The sequence below is a fragment of the Neofelis nebulosa genome, chromosome 8 (genome assembly GCF_028018385.1).
Source record: "Neofelis nebulosa isolate mNeoNeb1 chromosome 8, mNeoNeb1.pri, whole genome shotgun sequence".
Taxonomy (NCBI): Eukaryota; Metazoa; Chordata; class Mammalia; order Carnivora; family Felidae; genus Neofelis; species Neofelis nebulosa.
The window spans coordinates 30,671,774-30,685,547 of record NC_080789.1 but is presented as its reverse complement, the minus strand read 5'-3'; the positions used below and the strand labels follow the sequence as shown (position 1 = coordinate 30,685,547).

The 13,774-nt window shown below is 38.7% G+C and overlaps 1 protein-coding gene across 5 annotated transcripts in view; it reads right to left on the bottom strand.

Moving 5' to 3' along the window:
- POC1B (POC1 centriolar protein B) overlaps positions 1–13,774 on the bottom strand; it is a 96,617-nt gene that overhangs the window by 33,608 nt on the left and 49,235 nt on the right. For 3 of the 5 annotated variants that reach the window (XM_058741829.1, XM_058741830.1, XM_058741832.1), the window contains one exon: positions 6,598–6,678. The exons of 1 other annotated variant lie outside the window; for it this stretch is intronic. In XM_058741829.1, coding sequence (XP_058597812.1) covers positions 6,598–6,678 — 81 coding nt within the window. Of the gene's footprint in view, positions 1–2,670; positions 2,857–6,597; positions 6,679–13,774 lie in introns of all 5 variants that reach the window. One more of the 5 variants, XR_009265479.1, reaches the window with a different exon arrangement.

Sequence of the window (13,774 nt, the reverse complement as noted above, 5' to 3'; positions counted from 1 at the left end):
GTTTTTATAACATATGGGTCATGATATACTTCAAAAGCAAAGATACGGCTAATTGAAAATAGTCTCTTTCCATCTCTAATATTTTCGCTCCTATCTCTAAAATAACTTGTATCTGGAAAAAAAAAAAGTGGTCTTTTCTTTTAAATGGTAAAGGATCTGTGAAAACATTTTCTTCATTACCTCTGTTGATTATCATGTATGTCTTATTTGTAAAATGTCTTTCGTAATTACTTCATTTCTTACAATTTCAAAGGGCAATGTTTTAAAATTATTTCTCAGGGCACCTGGGTGGCTCAGTCGGTTGGGCGTCTGGCTTGGGCTCAGGTCATGATCTCACAGTTTGTGAGTTCGAGCCCCGTGTCGGGCTCTGTGCTGACAGCTTGGATCCTGGAGCCTGCTTCGGATTCTGTGTCTCCCTCTCTCTCTGCCCTTCCCCCACTCATGCTCTGTCTCTCTCTCTCTCCTTCAAAAATAAATAAAAACACTAAAAAAAAATTTAAAAAAAAAATTATTTCTCAACCCTGATAAGAATTCTTTTGGTTCTACTAAGCATCTTAGAGTTACATTTAACTTTTTGAGTTACTGGATTAAAAGAAAAAAAAATTACTGTATCCTACTTGACATGTTCACTATTGTCGAAAATGAAGACTAAAAGTCTTTTACTAAAAGAAGGAAAACTGTAAAAGGTACCAGCTAGTGAACCCGAATACAGATTCTACAAACACGTATGTTCATTTCCTTTCAAATGCTTAGAGCAAGGGCCAGGAGAAAGATACCCCAGGGCCACTAAACCAATGCCCAAGGATAACATTAAACTGTTTTTCTAAAGCTTAGTAAGCAGCAACAAAATTACAAACAACACACCTAGTTTCAGAAATCCTATGCTAAACTTGCAAATCAAAAGCCACCTTATAAAAATATTGCAAAGTTTAAAAACTTAAAAAAGAATCTCACCTACCTCCAAATTTAGAGGCGGTTTATACGTAAAACCAGCAATGTTAGCGTACAGAAAAGTAGTGAAAGCGGGAGGCTTGTGCAACCTGATTTTTACGGATTTCCCTGGAAAAGTAAATGGGAAATCTGGGGACAATAAATTGCATATTACCATTTTACACTTTCAAAGTGATAAATTTTAGTTTTGAGACATTTAGGTTTGCATACACTGTGTTCTTTCAAGTAAGTCTTTCCAAATCTTTGCTTACATAAGCAGTTAGGAACTGGAATCACTCTGAACTAGTTATGCAATGTTGTCTAGTAACCAGGACAAACTGTTGCCACAACATCCGTGGAAATATCCTCTCTGTATCTGCAAGTTTACTCTTTGTATGTCCATATATTTTGTCAATGCATTAATATTTTTCAGAGAGCATATACTGTATGACTATCTCCATGAAAGTGGGTAGCATTTTTGTTTCTAAAAATATGCTGAAGCACAAATCTTTCCAACGGGGAAACCAGTGCACTTTGCTGAAAAATACAAATCTAAATGACATCTAGGAAGGAGTCGTGTGTTTTTTACCATTGCGCTCACTTCCTGAAGTCACAGCAATAGCAGAGGATCTCTTGCACTGATTCAACTGATCACTTTCCTGAGCCTAAAAAAGGATGTAGTAAAACCACGGTTCTTTTTTCCCTCAGCAACCCCTCTGGCAGAATGATGCAGAGCCAGGAGATAATCTCAGCTGCCCTGAGGTTCCTCAAGGGTACACCTTACTGTCCCTGGGGAAAGGAGACAGGGAATCGCACAGCTGACATCAAACCTGTCAGGAAATCCTCTTGGCTCTGCCTTTAAAATACATCCAGAATGGATCACTTATCACCACCTCGTCTGCTACCACCGTGGGTCAAGGGAGGCCTCTCTGCTGACTATTCATTAGCTTCCTAACCAGCAAGTCTTCTTGTTCCTCCCCACCCCCATCCCCAGGGCGATTCTCCACATGGCGGTGGCCGCGGTGAACACATTAAAACCTAAGTCACACAACTCCAAAGGAAAGCCTCTGGAGGCGCCCACCTCACTCTCAACTGGAGCTTCCAGCACTGCTCCCACTTGCCTCGAGTGCCTTCCCAGGTACCTGTGTGGCATGTTCCCTTCATTCCTCACGTCACCTCTCGCATGACCCTTGTTCTGAACATACTACCTAAAACGCACCCTTAGTCCTGTCTGCCTTTAGTGCTTTCTAAACCTTTGCATGTTTTGAGCCTATATGCGCTGGGCTCTATTATTTAACCTGTGAACTCCCCGTCTTCCCCACTAGAATGTTGAAAGCCAGCTTATCTGCCAGGTATTATTGTTCGCTTTTTCTAAAGTCAAGAACAGTGAATGGCACAGAACAGTCACTAAGTGCAGGCTGAGACACACGTGTGCTGCAAGCAGGCACATCCCTGGCCTTTCACTGCAGGGGCTACCCGGTGAGGCAAGCAACTTAAAGATCCCAAGCTAGACTGATGTACTTCTATTACCGTGGTACGTATTTTCAACTATTTCTGAGGTGTATACTTACAACTTGCTTTCCCCAATTGGAATGTCCCTATCAAAATCCTATCCAACTCTGGTTAGGTCAAGAATTGGTCAAAAGTTTCCTTCTAGAGGAGTCCTCTAGTTTTCTCCAGCCCATTAGCGATCTTTTCAGAATACTTCCATCAATAATCTCTTATGGCAATCATACATACTTTTCATCTAGTATACTGAAATTGCCACTTGTTTCTTAAACTCTTATTTCTATTGGGCTAGGTTGTAAGTTTCTTGAAGTCAGGTAGGCAGCTTGACAGGCCACTGAGCATCTCATGTAATGCTTTCATGCACTACAATTTTAAATATCTTTGCTGGAGCACCAAAACCCTTGATTTTTTTTTTTCCTACAATACAATCACAAATTCTCCATGTATTATAAAGATTAATTTGACCTGAAATATTGTCCCCAATTCTAAGGAAAGACATCCACATTACGTTCATCTTCTACACAGTGGCCAGAATGAAGAGGAGAATCACTTTGATTCTCAGAAGAGAGTCCAGTGTTTCGACAATCAGAAGAACGTGTACAAGATTATCAATTTCATTTTGTTCATTTGTAGGACAAATAATAGTAAAATCAACACATCAAACCTTAGGAATATAGTTTACCTAAAATATTTTAATAACTCTAGAGTATTTAAAACAATATTTTTTATAATCAGTATTGTTTTTTTAAAAAAGACTTTACATTAGGATTCAGAAGAGAAATTCCTATCTTGCCTGCCTTTTGCAGGGAAGGAGTGACGATGGGGAAGGGTCTAGAACATCCCATATCACATGTCAATGCCAATGCTAAATGCTGTTGTACAACTTTGATGATAAAATCTTGGTCTGGTTCTAACTGAATAAATGAAAACATTAAAAGACTCAATGGAATCTTGCAAAACCCTTAGAAAATCAGTATATAATAAGTAACAATGTAATGAGAATAAAGATTCAGGAATGTGAGATCAACATTTTAAAACTATATCTATATGAGAGCCAGTACAACCCTTTACAACCACCCCCCTCTTTCTTCTTCTTCTTTTTTTTTTTTTATTTAAACAATTAAGCTTTAAAAAATGCAGATTGGTAACAGCTTATTTTGATGCTGAAATATTGTATCAGATTTCCTGCCTGGCATTAGAGGCACAAGTGCAAGTCACAGAGCTACCAACTGTTACACTGTATGCCACAATTTCTTCTCTGTAGTAAGAAAGCACCAGAGCCCAGATATCAGTATTCTCAGATCTAGAAATCATCCTGAATGTAACAGTAAATCAGGTCAAAGAAGCAACAGAAGCCAACTGTTCCCTATACCATAACAAATCTGCTCGCATCCTACTAGGAAATTTGACAAATTAAGGTTTCAAGAGTAATCTTTTTTATGCCTTGTCTTGAAAATTTCTTCCAGTCTTCCACAAAAACCAAACGAATAAATACCCCAAACAAGAGTGATCACAATAACAAAACCCCAAACCACCTGTAAACACTATGTGTTTTGGCTTCTAATATTTCTCTGGGTTTTAAAATTACAATGACATGCAAAGTTCACATCACGAATACTCAGCGCAGCGGTGCTTCATGCCACAGTAGACACAAATATCCTCTACAACTATGCCTGATTTGTTGTGCAGAAGGAACAGAAAAGCATCCGAAGTACAGAGGGGACTACAGATTAAGACTCGCCAGTAGATTAATGGAACATGAACATTTAAAGAGATTTCACCATAGTTTTCTTTTCTTTTTTTAATGTTTTTAATGTTTATTTTAGCTTTGAGAGAGAGAGAGAGAGAGAGAGAGAGAGAGCGAGCGCACAAGTGGGAGAGAGACACAGATAGAGGGAGAGACAGGATCTGAAGCAGGCTCCAGGCTCTGAACTGTCAGCAGTGCCCGAGGCGGGGCTTGAGCACATGAACTACGAGATCATGACCTGAGGCAGTCAGATGCTTAACCAACTGAGCCACCCAGGCGCCCCTCACCATAGTTTTCTAACCAATTATCTAACAGTGAGCTAAAAGAAAGATATATACCTTGACAATTTAAAGGAAAAAGCGTTAAAGATAATCTTTATAAAAAGATGCTTTATGAGCATCTAGTTTTGTCTTTACAGAATGTCCTAGTAAAATAAGTAACATCAGGAGTCTTTACACCTTACCTGGGGGCAACCAGCTATCTTCCAGATTGTAAAAGAATCTACTTAGAGGGGATTTCATTAACCTAATGCTAAACCAATTTAGGGCAAATATGTTTTTGTTTTCCTATGTTTTGTTTTATTTGTATGAAGCATCAAGCACACAACTCAAAGTAACAGTACAGTCTTCTTTGTAATGTTTATATGTTGGGTTGAGCCATGGGGAAATCACTGACATTAGACCATTTTTGCCTACAGAATGGCAATTTCATATAATCCCACCTAATATTATCCCTTATGTGGACAATAATTGTACTCTTAATCTTATTAGTTTTGCAGCATAGATGCAAACTTGTGCATTTATCATACAAAATTGTCCTCTCAAAGTCCCACATACATCATAGTCCCTGAGTTAGGGTCCTATAACATGGACTAGTTGACTTGGGCACCCTTGGATTACCATCCAGGGACAGACACCCTGCTATCACTTGCTCGGTGGCAATTATGCCACTTCCATAGCATACTCTCAAAAACATCTGCATCATTCATGTCATGAGACCTTGCAAAGCTTGAAGGGTACTGGCAGGGAGAGTGTAGGCCAAAGATTTTGGATGATCTGTGATATTTTCTAGGTCAGGCATGCCCAACTTTATAGACTGATAACCTCATAAGAAGGCCTCAAATCTCAGAAACCACCTACCTTTTTTGCTCCTTTTACTACAGAGGCAAAACCCCAACCCATTAGACTTTATAAGTTTCAACAGCATTCCTTTTGAGTAATTCATTGAACAAACATGAATGTATTGAGCACTATTACAAGTCACCAATCAATATGGCAAGAATTGGATGTCTAGTTAATTTTTAATGTCATAAGTAAGCTACTAATGCAGAAATGCTAGGAGGGATATTTTATAAACATGAATATTGTAAGAGACAAGACCACAGGCCTGCTTGAGGTTCTAGGTGTCACCACTGATTACTGGACTTCCTTCCCTCTGACAATCATCCCCTTGGTTACTTGCCCTCCTCCCAAGCCCCCAGGCTGATTTCTTGTGGGTGGAACTTCTCATGAGTGATCTATGAGTATTCTCTCCCTGGGATTAACACTGAAAGAACCCTTTAATACTTTAATAAGTACAGTTCTTTCTCGTACAGGATAGATTCAGGATGGACTAGTCCTTCTGCAGGATTCCTCTACAAAAAATACTATTCTTGACATATGCTGGAAAGTGTACAATGTCATAATGTCAAGTGTTTTGGTTTATTTCCTTTCTTGGCCACACATTAATAATCTCTCCAGAATATTTAACTATACTGACACCATCCGAGTAGTGTCACCAAAGACCATGCATGCAATGCCTCCCATTCATTCTTAGGACTAGTTGTGCATTGACTAGCAGGAGTTGATGGCAACGATGATTAGCCTTGCAAAGGCTAACAGACTCCAACTGAAGTCTGAATCTTTGACTTTACACTGCGCAAATAAATTATATGTATGTAGTTTTTATAAACAAAATTGCAAATACCAAAAATACTTAATCTCTGGATAATCCACCATAGGGATTATCCACTAATAGGGACAAAGGGAAACGGCTGCTTTACTTATAGCTTCTATGGAGAAAACTAGGAAGTGAGTTTAGCATCTCTGAAAGGCAATTAACAGAGAAGAAAATCTGTTCTGTGACAACACAGTGAAATATCACCTGGATAGCACCCTAATAGGAAATGAGACAATGAGTAGGGATTAGACTGAGCTCAAGGTTATCAAAGTAAAGCCTTTTCTGATAATTGGTGCTGCTCCCCCTTGTGGCGATTTAGACATATTGTAAATATGACTTTTTGTACAAGGTTTTTTTTTATGCTAAAATGTTAGGCTATTTAGCCCATTTTTTATCCCCTCTCCCACACACTTTTTAAGGAAAATGGATTCTCCAAATAATTATATCCCACTTAAATGTCAAAGAAAACTTACTGTAGTAGAATCAAAAGAAAGGATGTCCATAACAGGGGGAGAAGAAGTCTGCAAATCGATTACCTCAAGCTTTGGATTAATCTGTGTATATATACAAGAAAAGTTAACATTAGTTTTTTCTACCATAAAAAACGGAATGCTATTTGCAATAACCTAGAGGGTATTCCTAATATATTCTAAAAATTAAAATACATTGCTAAATTCACTAACATGAATACAAAAAATTTTAAGTACAATATCAGCCTATCAAGTCTATCAATGTATAAGAAAAGATCACTATGACCAGGTGAATTAATCCCAGGAATAAAAAGTTGATTTTACATTGGAAAATCAACATAATTTACCTATAAAAGGATTTTTTTAATAAAATAAAATAAAATGACCCACCTCAGAAGATGCAGAAAAAAGTCCTAGCCAGTTCATTAAAACAAGAAAAGGAAATAAAAGGTGTTAAGATATAAGAATTGGAACAAAAGAAATAAAATTGTTATTCATATATAATTATCTATGGAAAAATTCCAAGAGAATCTACTGCTGACTCATTAGGAAGATCCAAAATTGATTCACACAATCAAGTGTACGTCTGTACTTCAACACACAGTCAGAAAATGTAAATTTATGGGGTGCCTTGCTGCTCAGTCAGTAGATCAGGTGACTCTTGATCTCAGGGTGGTGAGTTCAAGCCCCACATTGGACATTAAACAACTTTTAAAAAGAATAAAAAGATATCATTTATGATACCATAAAAATGTAAATACATCAGAATAAACACACAAAGGTTGGTGTGGGAAAAATAATAAAACTAATGTAAAATATATTTTAAAAGACCTAACTAGGGGAGCCTGGTTGGTTCAGTCAGTTGAGTGTCTGACTCTTGGTCTAGGCTCAGGTCATGATCCCAGGGTCGTGGGATTGAGCCCCACGTCGGGCTCCATGCTGAGTGTGGAACCTACTTAAGATTCTCTCTCATTCTCTCTCTCTGTCTCTCTAAAAAATAAATAAATAAATATATATATATATATATATTTATATATATATATATAAAACAACCAATTTTTAAAAACTTCATACATCTGATTACATCAAACCCAAAAATTTCTTTTTAACAATGGACACCACAAAGTTAACCATTAGAACATGGAAAAGGAGGATAGATTATGATGTCGGAAACTGAAAAAGTAGGTTTTTCTTGCACATCTACAAATTAACGTGAAAGACAGTGATCCCAAGAAAAAATTATGGAAGAGAAAACCTAACAGTTGACCAGCATATTGAGAGATTTTCAGAAACATTAGTAATTAACACAGATTAAAGCGAAATACCACTGAACATCTATTAGGTTCCAAAAATGAGAAAGCTCAGTGATGCCAACCTTGTTTATGGCAGCACTGTTTACAATGGTGGAAAAAAAACCCACACAACCAAAGGCCCCCAAATATTCATCCACAGTGGAAAAGACACATAAATCGTGCGAATTACTACTGTGCTAAATTCATTGGGATCCTACCCAGCCGTGAGGATAAATAAAATACAATATGTAACAACATATGAATGAATGAATAAATGAATGAATGAATGCAGAATCCGTATGTAGGATTCTCAGGATTTTAACGTTAAGTGTAAAAGCGCTTATAGAGAAATAGACTCAGTATGACTTCATTTGTATAAAGTTTAAAACCATCTAAAAGTAAATAACATCTAATTATAGATTCAAATATATATAGTAAATGAAAAAGAAAAGCAAGATTGGCTAACTAGATTGGCTATTATTTCTGAGGAAGGTCACTTCAGAATTCTAGAAGATGAAAGAAAAAAATAAATAAAACCACATCATCATCAATTATTTATTAAAGATCATGAATACAAATTGGTTAGCCAAGGGAAACACAGATAGCAGAACTTTGTATCAAATGAATGGTCCCAGCAGTGGGTATATAAGAACCTCAAAGAAGAAACTGTTGACTTCGTGAGAAAATCTTCCCCATGGAGAAAACACAGGAAGGGCTTAAGATGGATCTTTGAAAGAAAGGTTTAGAACACAAAAGCCGAGAGACACAGAGGAGGTCAAGAGCATTCCTGAGCACAGAGGCAGAATGCTGATGTGATACCTTTGCACAGGGTAGTAACAGGAGAGATTGCAAGGGGCAAATTGTGACAGGTGAGGGAATTGGGGAAGGCACAGAAAAGATGGGGCCCACGACATGCTTTAGCAAGACGGATCGGACAGAGGCATGTAGGGTAACAGTGAGGACACCATTGCGACAGCCCGGGACTGGGGTGATCAGGGCTGAGACCAGCGGAAGAGGAGCTGAATGATTTTAAAAGCACTTATCACGTTTGATGGGTAAAGCTGTAGTTTGGGAAACATTAAGAGGCTTTTATAATTACCCAGCCACCTGCATCAGAGGTGCAGGCCCCAGAATGCCCACACCACAGAGAAGGGTTAGCACAGCGAAGGATGCAGAAGAGGGCCTATCGGCCCAGCCTGCCAGCACCTTGGTTTCTTTCTGGCTGCTCCAGACAGCAGAAAACACAGCCCCCTCCTATCAGCTCTGAGTCCACACTGGGGGCCGAGATAAGAAACCTGAGGATCAGTCACCTTCCTTCCAGTCTCAGCCTAGCCAGCCACCAGAGAGATTGCCTGCAGACATTTTATTCTCTTTTATCTACTGCCACCTAGCGTACACATGAAATCAATTACGTACGAAAAATACAATCTGGTTTTACCATCTGAAATTGGAACTGTTAAAAAATCTAAATCCCATGGAAATAGCCTCTCTCGTGGGGAAATCCTTGAGCTGCTTTCTACAAGTTGGAGAACTCCTGCTAGAGCTAACAAGTTGCTGACACATACATTAAAATGGAGCAGGACGTTCTTTAAGTAAAGCCTTACAGTCTTCTCAAAAAGAGAATATGTGGAGGGGCTGGTTCTGTGCTAGCTAATCTCCAGGAATATTAACAGTACATTCTAGCTCTCCATCCTTATTAAAGGAAAGGACCCTGTAATAACTGTGCTCACCTTGAAATGGAGTGGGCTGCCTTTTGAGGGCTGAGTGTTCCATCACTGAACAAGGACACGTCACAGAGGGGTTCGTGCATAAAGAAACCCTCACATGCACCACCCACTCTGGGGCTCTGTGAGGAGCACGAGGACTGCTACTAACAAATTCTGAAGGGCAAGGAATACGCACGCCTGTCTTGTTCTTTGTTGCACCCTCTAAAGCTAGTACAATGTCCAGCACATAGATACTCATTCTCTATTAACAGAATAAAATTTAATTTTGATTATTTTGAAGCATTCCATCAAAATGGTTAAAAGCACAAAACAGAACCAGTGCACCTGGGTTGAAATGCTAGTATGGCCACTTCCTGACTTTAAGCTTTAACTTACATGTGCTCGATTTCTCAAGGAATAAAAATAGCACTTTGTAGCGTTTTAAGGAAGATTTAATGACAACTTTTAGAAGCCAATTAGAATAGCTTTGTATGTATTCAATAGTATTATTATTATTACTACTAATATTATTATTATGTAATCTCTGAAGAACATTTATGGAGGCCCAAAACAATGTAAGTATATGCCATGGCTAGAAATAAAATATACAATTTGTAGAGAAGTGGTCATTTTTTACCTGAAATTATGTTTTCAACCTTCAGAGAAGATTAAAATAAAAACCCAGTCTCAGACTTGAAGACTTAAATTGATCCATTCTCAGGAGTGCCTGAATGGTTCAGTTGGTTTAGTGGCTGACTTTTGGCTCAGGTCATGATCTCACAGTTCATGAGTTCGAGCCCCGCATCAGGCTCTGTTTAGACAGCTCAGAGGAACCTGCTTCAGATGCTGTGTCTCTCTCTCTGCCCCTCCCCAACTTGCACATGTGCACGCGTGCACGCGCACACACACACACACACACACACACTCTCTCTCTTTCTCTCTCTCTCTACATAAACATTAAAAAAATGTTTTTAATTGATCAATTTTCAACAATGAATCATGGGAAGACTATCACAAAATACTATTATATAGATGTTTGGTTAAGTTAAAGGAATTTTTCCTACCTGTTAAATATCACACAGAATTTCCTGTGCAATTTATAGATCAAATTCATCTCAAATGGCCATTATAAAATTAAAAGCCACCAGAACAATTATTTTATTGATAATTTTTTTTTAGCTAACTAACAATACTCTCCTCCAGTAATATTCTGTAATTCTCCTAGCATAACTATTTTGATGCCTGTTGCCCTTAGGATGGATTTATTGTCTTCCCATTAACATATGCAAAAGTCTAGGGTACTGCACATACACTGCCTGGGGGCAGAACTGTGTGATTCAGCTCATACCAGTTTGAAGAAGATAAAGCCAGCACGAATTAATGACGTGCCATAGCACAGAGTGGTCAGAGTTAAGTTACCTAGTTTTCAAATTTGGCTTCTTTCCCACCAAAATGAGAAAAAAAGCTGTCCTCATGTTTTTATTTAAGATGGGAGTACGTAGGGGGTGCCTGTCTGGCTCAGTCCATATAGCATGCAACTCTTGACTTCAGGTTGTAGGTTCAAGCCCTACAGTGGGTTTAGAAATTACTTAAAAATAAAATTTAAAAATATGTATTAAAAAAAAGAAGATGGTGTGCCTAGGCCAGGAGTGCTACAAAGGATGTGCAGTTAGGTTACTGGAAAGGACATAGGAGGGGTCTGTTTCACATAGCTAAAGCTAGGATTGCGTGTTTCATGCCTTCTTTCATGCGGCCTTCTCTCATTTATTCTAAAAGTAATCTGTGATCACCCTCTCTATCCATGGAAGGATTAGCAGTTTCCATATTTAGTCAGCTGGTCCCCAAGGTCTAAGACTGCAGGACGCCCCACCTTCTAACCAGTGAGGCACACAGAGCTGGCAAATAGGGGCTTTTGCAAAAGGCTGCACGATTTCACCCAGAAGACTGAGGTTATGCCATTCAAATGAACCTCACAGAAGACACAAAAAACATAAATCATGGGAATACTATGATGCTTCAGACTCAGAAATGGAATCCTCACGGTTACTGTACAAAGAGCAAGTTAGGAAAATTAATTAGATCACTTAGGAGCCATTTTTTCCACATCTCTTTATCCTGTTAATCATGAATCTTTACCTCAAAAAAAGAGAAAAGTTTTCTAATTTTCAAATATTTCCAAAGTAGCGTATGTAACCTGCCTAAACCTTTGAAAAGAAATGAACCCCCCAAATTTAGTAGTTCAAAGTAAAACTTACTAATCATGAACAGACACAATACAACGTCTATTACGATTCAAACTCTTCCATTCAAGGTGATATTTTTAAACTAACAGTCTTTTGGTTCTATGAGGGATCCCCAGACATTAACTTGGAGCCTTCAAAAAAATTTGATATTTAACATTTGTTTGTAATATTAAAGATGTCCTCTGTCCAGAACACTTTACACCTTTGCTTTATCATAAGAGCTTTTTAAGGGAAAAAAACAAAAAGCAAACAGTTGGTTGTTCACAGGCAGCGTCCTATCACTTCTGTGGCATTCCACGTCACATGAAATGAAGATGTTTTGCAGATAAACAGTCATACCATGTACTTAATTTATGCAACGTGAGTGCTTACAGGTAATTGAAACTGGGTACACGGAGGCTGACATTCTTTAGGACACAAACAATTCAGTCACAGTGCTCACTTTTCTGTTTAGTATAAATGAACTCTAATTCCAGGATGAAAAGATGGTTTTGAATAGATTTTTCAAGTGTGCATGTGAAAAGCATGGTCGAGGGTGGCTCTGCATGGCCCGGGTCACCCTGACCTCGCCAAACAAAGGAACCCCGCCACTGCTACTGCTTTCTGGCTGCTGCGTCAGAGCAGCGCTTCTCAGACAACTTGTTGACATTTTAGAGAAAGTCCAGAACTCTTAAGTGGGCCGGGGCTGGCGGGAAACCACAGGGAAAATGGCTTGGCTCTCTAAGGTGGGGGTGGCGTGGTGTCACGGAGAGATCGCTGAATGGGGAGCCCGGGTCCCCATTCCTCAGCTGGCAGCTCTACCCGCGCCACCCTGGGAAGGTGACTGAGTGGATGACAGGGCAGCGGCAGCACAGAGGACCAAGCCCGGCCAAGCCCCAGACATGCCAGAATAAAACACACCATGAGTCAACAAAACCAGCTGGGGGTAAAACAAGAAAAGAGAACTTAACCTAAAATATGTCTCCCAAACATTTTAGGTGAATATATGCGATCACAGGGAATCGACAACTACATCTATCACGGCAGACGCTGAAAACAAAATGTGACGAACCACAAATTATATTACATTACTTCCTTCAAACAAGTAAAAAAATGATGATAGAGTAATAATGATGATATAATAATGGCACAAAGAGGTACTAAATACTTTGTTTAGAAGAACTGGAAAGATGGCCAGAAGGTAGAAAGGACAAAAATTATAGCAAAAAAACTGAAAATAAACACCAGCAAGAAAAAATGACGACAGAAATCCCCACATGTGGTTAAACAAAATCTAGAAAAGAATCCAAAAAAGTTAACTTTTAAAGACTGAGGGTACCAAAACCCAAGAATCAAAGAGCTGACTGGGGTGGAAATGCAGGGACCTTCCGTGGAAGGGAGTACGGGACCACCATGTAAACAGTGCTGGTGACTGAACTGTCACTCAGGAGTACATGTTAAGAACTCAAAACAGCTACTCGAAAAGCAAAGCAAGGCTCTGTCAATGATGAAAAACCAATTCAGATAAATAGGTAATAATGATTTCTGATATCAGTTCTTGGAAGAGAAAGGGGCTTACGAATAATCATGCAAAATGGAAAGAAACACACTAATACCAGCCAAGTATCCAGAAAAGATGAATTTTGTCTTTGAAAAGAGTAGAACATTTAAATCTATAGGACCTGAGGGAACTTGTGAAGCAAAACCTACAGCTACATAGATAATTAAATATTTCAAAATATATGCAGGCAAATAGTAAAATGGTCTCAACTATCAGGTTTAATGCCTACATCTCTTCTTACTGTCCACGAGATTTTTTTCTTTTTGCCATTAAAAGGCTTCACGATACCTATTCCAGTGACTGTTATAAACATTCTTGCCCTTCAGCCCTGTTCTTACGACAGCCGTTACATACTCTTCCTAAACACACAGGAATACAAAGTTAAGTCAGGCTTCAGGG